The 16,628-nt window shown below is 42.9% G+C and overlaps 1 protein-coding gene across 3 annotated transcripts in view; it reads right to left on the minus strand.

Annotated features, from left to right (window-relative positions):
* Window positions 1-15,688, minus strand: part of cnot3b (CCR4-NOT transcription complex, subunit 3b) — a 49,868-nt gene extending 34,180 nt beyond the window's left edge. Inside the window, exons 1-5 of one of the 3 annotated variants that reach the window (XM_079522827.1) lie at window positions 15,378-15,688; window positions 9,992-10,054; window positions 4,076-4,143; window positions 3,458-3,532; window positions 2,063-2,152 (exon numbers count right to left, since the gene is read on the minus strand). In XM_079522827.1, coding sequence (XP_079378953.1) covers window positions 2,063-2,152; window positions 3,458-3,532; window positions 4,076-4,143; window positions 9,992-10,016 — 258 coding nt within the window. In that variant the 5' untranslated portion in view covers window positions 10,017-10,054; window positions 15,378-15,688. The remainder of the gene's footprint in view (window positions 1-2,062; window positions 2,153-3,457; window positions 3,533-4,075; window positions 4,144-9,991; window positions 10,055-15,377) is intronic. The other 2 variants (XM_079522825.1, XM_079522826.1) reach the window with 2 other exon arrangements.
* Window positions 15,689-16,628: the final 940 nt, after the last annotated feature.

Raw genomic sequence — 16,628 nt, forward strand, 5'->3', positions numbered from 1 at the left:
TCTAAACCAAGCCCTCATTCAAATCAAAAGTTATGTAAGTAATTAAGTAAATGTTATTTATAAAGCACCTTTTGAAACAAAGTTAGAAGGTGCTGAATAATTTGCACAGTATAAACAATAGAAGAAAATTAAAAACAAGGAACATATCACACAGTTGTGACTATAGCAGAAGAAAAACAAACAAGGCAGAACAGAAACATAGGGCTATAAAAATGAATGTAGCCTATTTAAGAAGAACTATTCTGAACCAATGTTCATCTTTAAATTAAAAAAAATGTAATCATCCTTAACCTTTAAGCTAAAATAATGATGACCGGGGAGTCGGGGACTTAAAATCATTGTTTTAATTGATGGCCTTCATGCCCTGGCACTTGGCCTTGTGCCCTCAAAAAGTTGACCACACTAAAGGCCAAGTGGCCTTGCCCCTAAAAGGATGAAATTCCAGGCCTGATTAACACTATGTTTTAGTTATAGTTCCTGCTGTTCTACATACTTCCAACAAACCACAGACGGTGGAAGATGCTTCTGAACATATTGCTGGTTTCACCACTTCAAGTGCTCAAATCTTAAAATAATGACCAAAGATCTCAATGCGTCGTCAGTAGAGATGCTCCGATAGGGGTTTTTGGTTTTTGATATCCGATATTTTATTAATTAATCGGCCGATACCGATTGATTCTTTTTTTTTTTTTTTTATACCGCTGACCTGAGCAGGGCTCCCTAGCCTGGTGAAACCACTCCCCCTGCTGGAGGGGCTCCCACCCTCGAGAAAAAAAAAGGAAAAAAGCCTACCCAATTTTGAGCTTGATCTCCTCGTCCTCCTTTCCCCAATAAATCCAAAAGTAGTGTGAATACTTCCACAGCCTAGTTGCGCTGCCCGACCGACAGAGTGATATACTTCTAGTCACCTCTAGTCGTCAGGGAGATGTCACGAGTGTGTCACCGGTTCAGTGGGGATGCAAAGAAGCTACCATTATCTCTAAGATTAGAACCTTCAAGATCATTGACCAGCTTACACCAGGAGAGAGTCCTGTACTAACCAGGACATTTGTCCTTACGACCCAAATACCTCGGCACTTTACAGGGCTCTTTAGATCCATACTCATTCATAATCACCAGGGTTGACTTCGCTATTTAAATACGCAACATGCTCACGAACCGGCCCACATTTCCACCAGCTTTAAGCAGAACCATTGTAATTGGGCCAGCCCCAGGGGGCAGACTATCTAACCATTCACAGATGAATGGTTAGATAGTCTGCCTGTGGAGCAGGATCTCCAGTTGTCCCAGGTTCGATTCCAGGCCTGGCTTGCAATGTGTCGATTAAGACGGGTCAAAGTGTCCATTTCACGGGGGAAATTAATTTGTTAATGACTGTTACAGTTTTCCTTTTGCTTGCTTTTGCCACTGCTTATATATCACATCTGCATCTTACAACCAATAGAATAGTAACACCTGCAGAGAGCAGTGGAGCTAGCAGGAGCAAGAGGCTCACAGCAGTGCTTGTAGCACCTGTGCACAAGTCCCCTTCACAGCAGTGCTTGTAGCACCTGTGCACAAGTCCCCTTCACAGCAGTGCTTGTAGCACCTGTGCACAAGTCCCCTTCACAGCAGGTCAATGGCACTTCTGACCTTTATATGTTGCTTTTATGTCGACGAGATATGTTGAGACATTTATGAGGCGCTGACTGTGATGGACACCATTTGTTTTTACCTCTGTTTTAAGGTTGCTTTGTATTGTTGATGCTTCCTTTTTTTCTCTTTTGCCTTGTATTGCACAACAGTGCTTTTTATGTTTTTTACTATTTACCTATAACTTTGTAACCTTAACTGCTTTGCCGGCTCTAGGCGACTGATTTCCCCCAGCAGGATAATAAATCAGTCTATCCATTTTTGCCAGCAAAAGTGTTTTCACTTCAGGTTCCCTGACAAAAATAGTCTGATAAGGGGCCAAAACGTTTGCGGACCACTGAGCGACACAACCTGTGGCGTCATCATCAAGTCACCTGGCTGGGAGGAAGTCGACAACAAACGTGCCAACATGCGTTTTGCGTCTACTTACCGTCTCGATGAGTTTGCGGTTCTCTACAAGCTGCCGTTTGTCTTTGATCTCATTGGACGCCACCCATGTCTTGATCTGATCTCGAAGACGCTGGGGAATGACAGGAAGTGCAAGAACACCACCGACATGAGGAGAGAGAGGGAGAAAGACAGAGAGAGTGAGTCGAGTTAAAAGGTTTCAGCATGCAGGGACTGGTCATGTGCAGTCAGGGATGGCATGCGTGTGCATGCACGCGCGCGTGCCTATGTGGGAGAGAGAGAGCTTGGCTTGGGGTAGTGTTTGGTGTTCATGGTAACACTCCAACATACATGTTTTGGCTGACTGCTATGATATTGAATATATTGCGCATTAACAATCATGTTGGCGACTGTGTACACATACACAACCTACCAACTGCATCACTTAACATGAATAAGCACACATTGTCATGCTATGTGCACACAAACACACACACTGCTAGTCCAGACACAAAAGAACACAAAGAAGATGAGCTTTTGTGTGTATGCGTGTGTGAGTGAGTGAGTGAGTGAGTGGTGTGTGTGTGTGTGTGTGTGTGTGTGTGTGTGTGTGTGTGTGTGTGTGTGTGTGTGTGTGTGTGTGTGTGTGTGTGTGCATGCATTATGAAATATATATATTTTTTTAAATCACACCCATGTGAAGTGAGGAGCGCTCCTTATGATCATACATCATCTCATTCCGGCCAATCACAATTTGCGTCCTCACCTTCGTCTTCAATGTTTGTGTTTACACAAACACTCAAAGCTGGCCATTCATTGTCAATGGCATTCAATGTTTGTGTACAATGTTTGTGTGTGCACAAACCCTCAAAGCTGGACATAGGAGGGGCCTAGCCCCTCAAAGAAGTGCTGTGGAAACTGAAGCACTTGATTTGGTTCTCAGTGGGTGAACCCAGTGGTTTTCAAAGTGGGGGCCGGGGGTCCTCGGCAAAAGTAGTTAACATCCATTTATACGTTGGCTATTGAAAACTAGCAGATCTACAAGCTCACAGTGTGTCACTGCGAGCTTGTACATATCTTCCCGTACCCCTTATCCCCCTACTTTTTTAAATTGTTCAAATAGCCGATCTACAAGCTCACATCATGTCGATGTAGATCGGCTAGTTGAACTGAACACCCCTGCTATGTGTCATTTTCTGAAAAATCCCAAAATGTTTTAATAATTTTGTATTTTTTTTAACACAAATCTTCTATTCTGTACGGGTCCCTGGCAAAACATATTTTCAGATGGGGGGGGTCCATTTAATCCTGTCAATTTGGGGGTCCTTGGCACAAATACGTTTGAGAACCAATGCTTTTAACCTCTCAACTCATTCCAACTCAACTCAAACACAAATAACTCAAACATAAAATGAATGCCCCAGTGAAACCTCCTCACCTGTAGCTTTTTAATCTCTTTCTTGAGGTCGGCTTCATACTTCTCCTTCTGGTTGGCGTTGGCTGCATTGTGAAGCTGCGTGGGGGGCAGACGAGGTGCAGGAGAAAGGAACAGGCGGCTTCAGACACAATGTGCACCCAACACCCACAATGACAACTGTGTGGATGTTGCGTAATAAGGATTTTCTTTTTTTTTAAGAAATATTGATTCTTTGCTGCGGAATTTTGCAACTGGCGATATGAATTACACCGACCAAACTCATATCGGCAGTTGCAGAATTCTGCATGCTGGTGACAGCAATATGAGAACCAGAAGGGCTGTGCGTGCCAGTGCCTAACAGTTGAGTCAGTTTGAATGTGAACATTTTTTGACTTATTTTTCTTTTTTGACAAAATACGCCCAAAATGGGGACAAACCTGGTTGAAAGTGTGAGGAACTCTAATCTTGGGATTCGAACAGTGCAGCATCGATCAACGCCAAAACAGCCGCACATATGTTTGGCAAGTCAAAAACAGGAACAGGATATCACATGGAAAAAGGCAAAACAGCTTAGGCTACAATAGAACAGTCGCGCCCCTGTTTCCCCAATATCCCCAGGTCTTCTCTCTTATCCTTTACCTTCTGCCAGATGTCCTCAAACTGCTCCACCCCTTCCGCTACTTTTTTCAGACATCGATCTATTTCACCTGGATGTAGAGGGCAAGAGAAGAACACAGAGCAAACGTCAAACTGAGGCCTACCGGTAATTCATACCTCATCACACCACCGAGATGGGGAAAAATACAACATGTTCTGTACTATTTATGCAGGGGGTCAGGTGGCGTGCATTTACAATTTACAATGTAGGCGTTTGGCAGACACTCTTAATTCAGAGCAATTTACAGTTAAACAAGGCAAACACAAGGTAATACATCAAGTAATCTAGGATCATAGGTAAGAACCTGGCATCAGTAAACATTTATAATATAAAAAATGATAAATAATATTAAAACTATACACACTATAGGATGCCAGGTCAACAAATGAACATGGCCTCTGCCCATAACATGCTATTCTAAATGACATTTTAACTTTTTGCATAATCCTGCAAGGTCGTCACTAAACTCCCAGCATCTGAAAACCTCTCGCAGAAAATAGCCAATCTACAAGCACACAACACATTGCGATGCAATGCATTGTGAGTTTGTAGATCGGCTATTTTCAGTTAAGAAGAAATAATTTAGAGGAAAAAAACTGAAAAGCCACTAGTGTAGGGCCCTGTGGGAAGTAATAAAGGGTGTAAGTGTTTACAGTAAGTGCCTTCAGAACCAATCACATCATGTGTACACACCTGGACTACCTGCACGGAGTGCACGCACACACAGTATAATACAGGATACACTGACAGTATATGATGCATTAAGTCACCAATGTATTTATTATTTAGTCACAAGCTCTTGCTAATATTTTTCATTGGTTAAATAATAACCAATTTGCACACACACACACACACACACACACACACACACACACACACACACACACACACACACACACACACACACACACACACACACACACACACACACACACACACACACACACACACACACACACACCCCCCCCCCCCCCCCCCCCCCCCTCCCCCCAGTATTTCCGGAACATGGCTGGCATCTCATCAAAGATGCATGGCGTAAAAGCTGCACATTCTTGTAAGCAAGCGGGAGAACACCCAACCCAACCCCCCCTCCCCCCACCACCCTCATCCCAGGCGGGAATGATGTGTCACCGTGAACGAACGGACGTGGTTAAAAATGCACCGTCGGCGTCGTCACGGCGACAGGCGGGTGAGCGGGAACCAGGGACAGAAGGACGATGGAGGTTGGACGATGAGAGTTGCCAGATTTTGCGCGAGAAATAAGCAGCCAGGTCTTTGAAAACAACAAGCCCAAAAGAGGCGACTAATATAGGCCACATGAGCACTTTAAACCTATATATACATTGGCTATATCACCGATGTGCGACACGTTGTGAGCTTGTAGATCTGCAGTTTTTTTTCTCTTGACTACGGGCCTGTCACAATTATTACATAATCAGACATCTAGTCGCAAGTAAATCTCGCAATTATTCGAGATAATCGCAATCATTTTACATAATCGTCATTTTTTTCACACATAAAAAAGCAGAAATAGCAGATATACAAGATTATAGATCATCAAGTATAACATTATTACTGTATATATATGTATTTGTATACTTAAAGTTATTTGTCATATCTGCCCTGTGCAATGTTATATTATGATTATCTGGATAATTTTTTAAATTTGTATTCATGTGTTCCAATGTTTCCAAAAATGTAATCGTTAATCGCAATTATTATTTGTATGACAATTAATCATCAACTACAATGTTGTAATTCTAGATGGGCGTCCACGGACAAATAGATATTAATTTGGGATTTTGGGGATCCTTGACATGAAAATGTTTGAGCAAGCTCAAATAAGCAACTACATTTTTTTAGCCCCAAAAATATATACATATATTTACAAGCAACGTTACAGAAAAGGTTGCTCATAATAAGCCGAAATGGCAACACTGGTTGGAGGAGGAGAAACTGGGACAGATTGGAGGGGGGGGGGGGGGGGGGGGGGGGGGGGTCGAGGAGTCTGAGGGATGTGTTGAGGGAGCAGTAGTGAAAGTAACTAAGTACTCAAGTAAGTACTGTACTTAACTACAATTTTGAGATATATTAATTTTACTAGTATTGGAGTATTTCCATTTTTGATACTTTTTTAAACATCAGTTCGTTTTTAAACTCCACTAGATCTCAGAGGCAAATATTGTGTTTTTACACTACCACACAACAGCTTTAGTTATTGCTAGATTTTCAAGCCTTCAAATCAAGTCCTGAATTGCACTGACCACCAGCGCAATGGTCAGGTGACCACATTATGGCCATCTGAAACACACTGCTCTCTAACCCTGCTGTGCACTGCTGTGGTGTGATAATTCTCATGACAGACGTCTGTGTTCATGGCAAGTTTAGTGCAGAATGGAGGCCCATGGGGGGGATACAAGAACGCTCGCCGCCACCAGGTATTCCTAAGCGTAACCTAGCTTTAGCTTCGGAAAACCGATGGAGAAACGCCGCTAAAAATCCGAATTCACATCCGATTCGCGCCCGGTGTGTGAAGACCTTAACCCTGAATTTATTTCTAACCTTAACCTCAGTAAAACTATGCCTAACCCTGAACTTATTCCTAACCTTAACCTCAGTAAAACTATGCCTAAGCCTGAACCTATTCCTAACCTTGAACTTAGAATCCAAGAACAGTTATGGGCAAGCGGGCCACAAAATAAATGGGGGCGCGTGCGTTTTGGGACGAGCGTTCCAGTTAGACCTGGGGGCCCCTGGCAGCAGTAAGCTGGGTTGTACAACATGGCCCCTGGTGTGACTATCCTCATGACAGACCCCTGAACAGTGTCAAGTTCGGTGCAGTCCGGACGTTATGATTGTGACGTCCACAGTCCATGTGTCCACCCACCCTCTAGGCAATTTTAATATAGGAAAATGATTGGAAAACATACAATAACCACTTAAGCCCAATTGTATACACACGCTATTCTAAAACAGCCGATTAACAAACTCACGGCTCGTCGCGGGGCGATGGCATCAAGTATATGCAGTATATATGCAGTATATATTTAATACTTTTATTCTCAAAGTAAACATTTTAATACACTTTCTTGTAACAGCGAGTGACTGAGAGTGGCACAGCTGAGGCAGGTTGGGGGTTGGGGGGTGTTGCAGAGTGAAGGAGGCCAGACATCAGTGACTTGTTGAGAGGCAGAGAGCGGGGGGAGGGAGGATGATCAGAAATGACAGACAGATGGAGGAGAGGGGGGGAGGAGGCGTACAGAGGAGGTGGAGAGGTAGAGCACCAGGGAAAACTCCAGGAGAGACAGACCGAGAGAGAGACAATATGTAACTGTTTTTAGATCGTTTTGAAATTTGTCTTCGCTTCTATTTGTAACCCATGTAATTCACATGTATACCGTTTGTTTTCCTTTTCCTGATCTTCTGATGTATTGTGATGGGGTTCTTTTAGAATCAATAAAACTTGAATGAAAAGGTGGTCTACAGTAGTTTCTGTGGGCACACTCAGTGCCCACAGAATGTGACAGTAACAGTTTTCTGAGAGGAGAAAATGATAAGAGACTACAAGCAGAGAGGAAAACAAGCAGGATAGACGAGTATGAACAAATAAGATTAGTTCTGATAAGAGAGAGAGAGATATGAGACAATGGCAGTGATTCTAGAAGTAGGTTAGGGGGATGACGTAGACAGGAGAGACAGACTGATTCTTACTTTAGGGCAGCGATTCACAACCTGTGGGCCATGAGGATATTGCAAGTGGGCTCCAAATAATTAAGAATAATTAAATAATTCAACCCGGGCGGGTACCAGGTAACCTGACTCCGCCAGCTGGTGGCAGCAGTGAGTTCCTCCAACTGCTCCCATCTGGTCCCTCTCGGGCAGAGACGATGTACTCCGAGCCATTTCTGACCGGAGAGATATGCGGCCGTATGCGGCCGCTAGAGGCAGGATCAATGCGATACTGATGACGTATTGAAGCGCTGCCACATTGCAAATGACTGGCGGAGTCAGGTTAGGTACCAGGGGGTCTCCAGCAAAATTTGCTTATATTGCGTCACAATCATTTTAACAACTTTGACTTTAACCATATTTTTTTTTCTTTTTTCAAGCAAACATTTTTAACTCAAATCTTTGCGCCTGGCACAAAAAAATGTTTAGATGATGGGGGTCCGCAGCCAAATACATATCATGTTGGGGTCCTTGACATGAAAAGGTTTGAGAACCACTTTCCTATTGCATGTGTCTTTTAGCGCACAAAATCTCTCTCGCGGTCTCTCCCCCCTCCGTGTGATCTCTGTGACACAGGCTGCTGGACTGCACACAGTGAGTGCTTGGTGCCACTGTTTGCATAACATTGTTATCGTTCATCTTTTTGAAAGCTCACATAATTATCGTTATTTATCATGCTTGGTGAGCGGACATCTCTTGTCATGATGGGGGCCGGGGGAACGAGGATGGGGCTGAGAAAGAAATGGAGAGAAAGGGGGGGTCTAATGATGAAGATATAAAGAGGAAGAGCAAGAATGTGAGAGGTGTCACTGAGGAGAGACAGCAAGTGAAATGAAAAAATACTTCTCTAGGAGGACCATTCAATAAAGTCTTACCGTAAACGTCTTTAGCCTTTTACAGCTTTACAAGCTCACAGCAAGTCGCAATCTTGTAGATCGGATATTTTAGGCATACGAGGACAGCGGGCAGGCACGTGACCAAAGTATAAACCATGGCATTAGATGCGGTCTTCTTGGTGATATTTTTAGCAGGAGGCAGCCAACCTCCTCTGTAATAATACATTACTATCTGTCACAGCTGCTGAAGTGCTAATGCCTCATGTTTTCCTGTGGGGTAAAGGTCCAGCGCTATAGGGGATTGCTGGCTGGCTGGAGGTTCCATTTAGCATCAAGGTGATGCACACTGTGCTACAGGTAAAGCTGACAGTCCCAGCAAAGGTCCAACAAGTTGTCCACTGGATTAAAGCAAAATAAAATCTCACGGTTTGAAAATGTTTGTATGACCCCAAGTCCTTCCTAATGTGAGATTTGTGAAACATGGCACTAGCGCTGATTCATATACAGTTACCACAATATGTAATGTAACATTATGATATTTAGTAATATTGTTCCTGCTGTCCGAGACAGTGCCAACTGCCAACCAGGTGAAGAAGTGAGACTTAACCTTTGCTTTTATACAAAAGATGTCTGAGAGACCAAGACTATTAAGATTTTATGGAAAATGCTTTTGAACACATTGCTAGTTTGACCACTACAAATCCTTAAAATAATAACCAAAAACAGCCCATCTACAAGTAGATAGACATGAACAGAACAGTCTTCCATAGAAGACTTCTATGGAATTCAAATGACTGAAATCAGTCATGGCGACTGAGAACTTTAATCCATGTATCCAATCTCGAATACTGCTGTTACTGTCTCAACTTTCTACTTTGTGCTGTACCTTCCAAACCTCTACCCACTGCAAACATCCAAATAATGGGATAAACACAACAGCACTGCTTTCACATTCATGTTATGGGTCTCATTATTCACTCCTTCTGTTAATTCTGTGCATCTCAGAATGAATACCCAAAACTTGGCACAAAATGAAAACCAACCAGCAGAGCACTGATTTCGCATTGGGCCTATACATTCTTGCTAAAAGATTAACACATCAAATGTTAACTAATTGGACAATCAATCATGGTAATTTATTTGTGCGAAGCCAAAATCGTGATCACGATTAAAATTTGATTAATTGTGAAAACGACTTGCAAAATGCTACGGCTATTTGGCTCTACTCGCAAACAGACAGAACACGTCACGTGATGCCGCTGACAGACAGACATGTCGCACACACGCACACGCAGTAATGCACACACACAAAGAGAGAGAAATTCATCTCACCTTGTAGTTTTCGTTTATCGGCCATGGCTGAAAACTAGGATGCTGTCTTCATGCCTTCTTTCACTGTGGGTGGACAAAAACAAAGAAAGATAGCTTAGCTTTAAGACAGTGCTGTATCCACAAGGATACAGCACCAGTATTGATATGAAACCTGCACCTAAGGGCAATATTTGAAGAAATGTACAGAAAACAAAATACTGTATTTGTTTTTACTAGGCCTAACCTCGATTAGTCGAAGTAATCGATTGACCTAGTCTGATTCGACTGCAAATCTCTTTCGAATCATGCAAAAAATTATGAAAATAAATCATGATTCGACTGAGATTTACCTACTTTGTGGAATTAATAACTAATAGTGCTAAAATAGGATATGTGTCATGATTTATTGGGAGAAACCAAGCAAGTATGTAAAATCAGATATTAAGCACCTCCACAGCCCAAATGGAATGATCCTCTGTTAATTGGCAGTCGAATCAGACAGACAATCTCTCAGTGGATTTTTTTTGTTTGTTTTTTAATGATTCGACTACCAGTCGACTATAGGCAACATTTGACAGATTCGACTATATAAATTCTTAGTCGGGAACAGGCTTAGTTTCGTAAAAAGCCTAATTATAGGCTACTGGTGGCTAAGAGTTGCTAATAATACACCGGCAGATACAATAATGCACTGGTGCAAACAGTCTTGGCAGAAATAGATGAAGCCTTTTCATCCAGCCAAGGTGAACTCGACATGCCATAAATGCTCTTTTTACAGCGGTTCTGCACGTAAGCACCAGCACACAGTCTATCAGTCTTCTGTTGTGGGCATTGAGCAGCTCAAAATGGCATCATGTTGTGCACTGCAGCAGTGTATCTTTGCTAACCATGGCATGTACTTTGGAAAAGCCTTAAGTGAACTGATAATGTTCTCAGCAAATTGATATTATGCTAATTAAACTTTAGGTACACTACTTTAGGTACACTACATACAGTATACAGTAGTATGTATTTCAATTACATTTCCTAACAAATTAATGCAGTCTGGCACAAGACATTTAATCACACCACCAGCCTGTCTAGGATAGAATCTACATTTGTGTGCAGGATTCAATGCCTTGCTCAAGTAGCCTGGCTAATAAGCCAGACTCAAATCACACCTTCCGGCAGGCAATTCTTTTTTGCCAACGGCTGATTCGGTCTGGCTTGCACTGACAAGCCAGAAGATATCGTTGCTGTCGGGCACAAACTTATCTTATTTCCATATTGTGTTTTCCTCAAATTAACACCCTAACCCCCTACTTGATAATACTACTACAGCATGACACAAAACGAGAAAAGTATTAAAAATAGCTCGAAATGCGGCACAAACTAATCGACGTGTTTAGAGCTTGCCGATCTGCCGAAATTTTGAATTTGTAAGTAAAGATGGCCTTACACTAGCCGATAATCGGGCATTTTTGACGCTCGGGGGGTGCCCGACTCAATCGGGCACCCCCCGCGCGCGATCGGGATCGGCCCGATCAACATCAAGAATGTTTGATATTTGCTCGGCCCCCGCTCCGATTATCCTGTAGTGTGTGGTGCTGTCAGATTTCAAATGCCCGATTATCGGCTAGTGTAAGGCCACCTTAAGTAACAGTATTGGACATTCCACAGAGTCGATATGCGGCTTCCGTCGGTCACATCGTCTCTTAACAAACCTGGGACTCACTGTCCCTCTAACCACTAAAGAAGACATCCCACTTAAATTTTCCTTTCTTTTTTTTAAGTCCAAGCCTTCCGCAGTCCATGCATGTTGTTAACTCACTACCACAACAACTTCAGCACACATTACTTTTTCATTGCATTTCAGATTGTGGTGGCGAACCCTCTGAGCTCTGTTGATTTGAGCTAACGAAGTTAAGGACAGGTGGCGCGAGGACAAACACGGTGTGAAGGGGAAAGCCTGCTCTGTCGCATGCAGCGAGGCCACAAGGAACAAGCTTTTCACATTAGCTCAGGAAAGGCTTCTAGTTCCGGCTACAGGTAGACCTGTCACAATTATTATATAATCACTTTTATTCGTAACTTGGTTTCACATTTTCTACTAAACAGATCAATCTTTGCTGTTTCAGACTTTGTCAAAAAAACAATTGCACAGGGCAGATATGACATAACTTTAATATACAAAGAAATGACTGAACAATGACCGGTAGTCCGGTACCAATAATAGAAAATGACCAAAACAGGCCAGCTCAAATGTCACGATGATGAGTTGTAGAGCTTGCAGATCAGGTATTTAGCATTTTTCCAACAGATGAATATATTCAGGTGATTGAAGTGATTCTGACAATTTTGTTGAATAATTCAATAGTTTAAATGAACGTGAAATTATTTTGGAAGTCTAGATGGAAAGAGAGGTCTGTGTTTATTGTTGTGAGCACACAGATTAGAAGCAATCTAAACAGCATTGTAGATAGGACATGTGAAATGTTACTATAATAATAGTATAATGATAGTATACTATAATAATAGTAATACTATATGTTTGTTACTATAATGATAAACAACTGAATCTGGGGAGCCTGCTGGCCTAGAGGTCCAAGCGCATGCCACATAATAGGCTCTGGCCTGACAGTGCGTCGCGTGTTAAGAGTCCCGTTCATGACAACCTTTGCTGCATGTCTCTCCCCTTCTCTCTCTCTCCCTCTTTCTTCACTATCAATAAAAAGGCACAAAAGCGTAAAATGAATCTGGAGAAACTTTTGCCTGACGCTATCCTTACATAGGACCTGTAAGTTTAATCATTTTTTATTTCTGACCATTCCAAAGCATGAAAAATGCTTTTGAATACTTCAAAAACAAAAAGGTTTAATATCCCAGATCTGACCCAGAGCAACATGATGGAGCAGAGTTATACATCTTTCTAATATATATTTTGGAGGAGACAGGAAAAAGGAGAGAGACGGACTGAGAGAGTGTCACGCAGGAAACATCACTGTGCTTGGGCATCGAACCTGCGACCCGCCGTCAGGCTGCATTAGAGCCTAATACGGTATGTGGCATGTGCCTTAACCACTCAGCCATCGGCGCCCCATGGAGCAGAGTTATGAACACCTCTGCTACTCTGTCCATAGACTCCATACTATATACAGCAGAATGGTCCCCTAGGCTAGCTGCATCCCAGCCAGTCCACATCATTATCGACAGTCGGTGTCCATTTCAATAACGTCGTTACAGTCATCATCAGCCAGGCGTGCGCGCATGCACGCACGCACGCACACACGCACGCACACAGACACACAAAGGAATTGGATCTAACAGGCGAGGAGCCCACCAGCCAACATCAAAGTCTGCATACATCAAAAGTCTGCTAAAAGACTTCTCTCTGCATGTTCCAACACTGAACCCATGTTAACACACTGCAACAAAGCAGCTCATTAGCTTGAGTATCAATTATTATTTTTTGCAAACAGTGTGTTTCACGCATCACAGCCCAGGGGTAACCGGAACGCTCACCCCAAAACACGCTCGCCCCCGGCAGTCCTCGCATTCTTCTATTTGTTTTACTGTGGCATAGTTTTGGAATAAGTTTAGGTTTTAGGCATAGTTTTACTGAGGTTACTATTTGGAATAGCTGGTGGAAGAGCCATCTAATAGAAGAGTTGTGATATTGAGGGGGCAGAAAACAGCCCGGTCACGTGGTTCATGTACTCGCGCGAGCCCATAGACTCCAATGCATTCCGTAAACTTCCGGTTGTCCCCATTCGTTGTCCCCATTCAATAGAAGTCTATGTAGAGTGAGGAGCCGCCATTGGACTGGCCCCATGAAGTGAACGGAGTTTGCCTAACTCCGAGGTCGCCGGATTTGACCCGGGGCGAGCGCGTTCTCTCTAGTCACCCGGTTTGGTCGACTCCAAATTAAGACAGACTACTGTGAATGTGTGGTCAGCATTATAACAGAAAGAGAGAGATCATTCACATGGAGTGTTTATAAACAACACAGGCATCATCATCATCATTATCACCACCACTACAACAACTGTAGGGTTGGGGACTAGAACCGGAGGAATCGAGGATCCAACATTGAGTTACCGGAATCGGTTCCATCATTCACACTTGGAAGTTGGAACCGTTTCCGGAAACGGTTTTGTCACACTGTCAGAGCTGGTAATTTATGTGGACTTTACGTCTGCTACCCAATCCAGTGGTTTTCACTTTAATTTCAAGTACCACCATAGCTCTGAGGGTGTACAAAATACAAATGGAACCAAATTGTCCTTTACTGGTTCCATTTGTACTCTGTGTGGAACTGGAATCTTAAAATCCTAGAGAATCCCAACCAATAAACAACTGGAAATAAGTTTTTTTCTCCTTTTAATAGATAGCCTGATGTTTAGACAGATGCAAGGTTAATCGTTTGCCTGGTATGTGGTATCTTAGAGTTGTATCGAATATGATTTAAATAAATAGCAAGCCATTTACTAGACAGATGCTACTGTAGGTTCATGGTTTACACCTGGTATCCGAATAGTTTTAATGTACAAAACACAATTTAGATATCATCATGTTGTTTAGATACTAGGTTCATTGTTCACGTGGTATCCCATTAGTTTCAATGTATGTACAGAATGTAGAGATGCCATGTTGTTGAGACAAAATGCTAGGTTCATTGTTTACCTGGTATCCCATAGTTTAAATGTACAGAATGCTATTTTGATAGCATGTCTAGACAGATGCTAAGTTCGTGGTTTTGCCTGGTGATAACCTAGTTTCTTTCAGGCACTGTTCTCTCTGCCATCTATTAAAGTGATCATTTACCTTGCTTATTTATTGAGCGTCTGATAAGAATGCCTAAATTGTAAAATGCAACAAGATAAGACTGGTCTTGATCTGCACCCAAAACTATGTGCCACATAAGTGTGTGTGGACAGTGTGGCACTTCCACAAGAACTCACTCCTCCTCAGCCAAAGTTATAGCAGCCACGTTGGCACAAAGAAAGTTCAGCATCTCCTATTAAAAGATCAACAAGCAACTTGACCCGTGAATGCGGAGATCACATCTACAACCGGGCTATACTCTGCCTCTGACAGTGACACTGGCTCTCACAAAGTGGGGAATCCATCGGGGATATTCTCTGGGTTCCTTGAGAGGGGGGGTTCCAATCCAAATGGACCCCTTTACAGGTCTGTAACTGAGAGAGTATATACAAATGGAACCAAATGGACCCTACGTTCCATTCGTATACTCTCAGAGTTATGGGGGGACCTGGGGAAAAAAATTAAGTTTGAGAAGCAATGGGTCCTATCTTATGTGATGTGCTGTGGAAAGATGAGAGACAGAGACACACACACACAGGGGGAGAGAGAGAGAGGCAAAAAAAAGGTAAATAAATAACCGTCTCTGGTTTGTTTTTTAGTTTACCTGGGTCTTCCCGGGTTAATTTCTCGTTTCCTGGGCGCTCCACTCTGCTAAAACGTGAGCCTCTCCCGTGCAACGGTGCTTTCTCAGTTTTTATTTTTTATTTTATTTTTTATTAAATTCCCTTCGCTAAACAATCACTCTGAACATCCAAGATGGCTGCCAGGAACACCTCCTCCTCTTTCGGATGCCCTGGTGGACGCGCGGTCCCGCCTCCCGCGGGGGCCCATTGGCCGCTCGCGGCCGTCCCCGTCGCGCCATTGGCTGGTCTCGGTTGTCACCACTCGCGGCGGACGGAGTTTGCTACTTCCTTCCGCGCAAGTATCGCGGTGATTGGACGGATTGGAGAGGTGAAAGGTAAAACATGAGTTTTTTGGAGAGGAGCACACCCCCCTCTGTTGGCACAATTATTTTATTTAATAGATGTGTACTGCATTATTTATTGTCTCCTGATACCAGTGGTGGAAGAAGTACTGTTTGTTTGTTTTTTTACTTATGGAAAAGTAGCAATTCCATAATATAAAAATATATTCAATCAAACATATTCAGAATGTTATTAAAATAACAGGGAGGGAAAAGTAGCCTACAATATTTGCCTGTCTGAGGTGTAGTGAAGTAGCCTGGTGTTCCACTGTTCCAGTCTTCTCCATGTATGGCTTTGCCTATCCTGGGTGAGTGCTGTCGCTTTGGCATGGGATCAACTTTGACCAAAAAATGCACAATGAAAAAAAAGTATGGCCAGGGTTATATAGCGTGTCTTGAGGGTAGAGGGTGATGATGTCAGATTGACATATGGAGCGTGTCACAAGGCATGATGTCACGAGGCGTGATGGACTGACAACCATATATGGACATCTAAGGGTCTCTATGGAACAGATGAACCTGTCCTGGGGAGAGGCGCACCATGCTGCCAGGGATCGGATGAAATGGAGAGCGCTCATTGAAGCCTTATGTCCCATAGGGGACGAAGAGGAGTAAGTAAGTAAGTAAAGGGTCTCTATGTCATGTGATGTCACGAGGCGTGACCATATATGGAGACGTGATGTCACAAGGCGTGACTATATGGAGGCTCAGGCGTGGGTGAATAACACTGACGGATGGGAGATGTAGGTTTTCATAGTAGGCTAAATGCCAAATGCGACCTATGGTCACAATAATAATAATAATAGCTTGAATTTATATAGTGCCTTTTGTGCAACCCAACCCAAGAATGCTTTACATCAAGATAGAAAGACAATGATGAATGATTAACAA

This window comes from Electrona antarctica (assembly GCF_951216825.1).
Source record: "Electrona antarctica genome assembly, chromosome: 15".
In the NCBI taxonomy this organism is placed as follows: domain Eukaryota; kingdom Metazoa; phylum Chordata; class Actinopteri; order Myctophiformes; family Myctophidae; genus Electrona; species Electrona antarctica.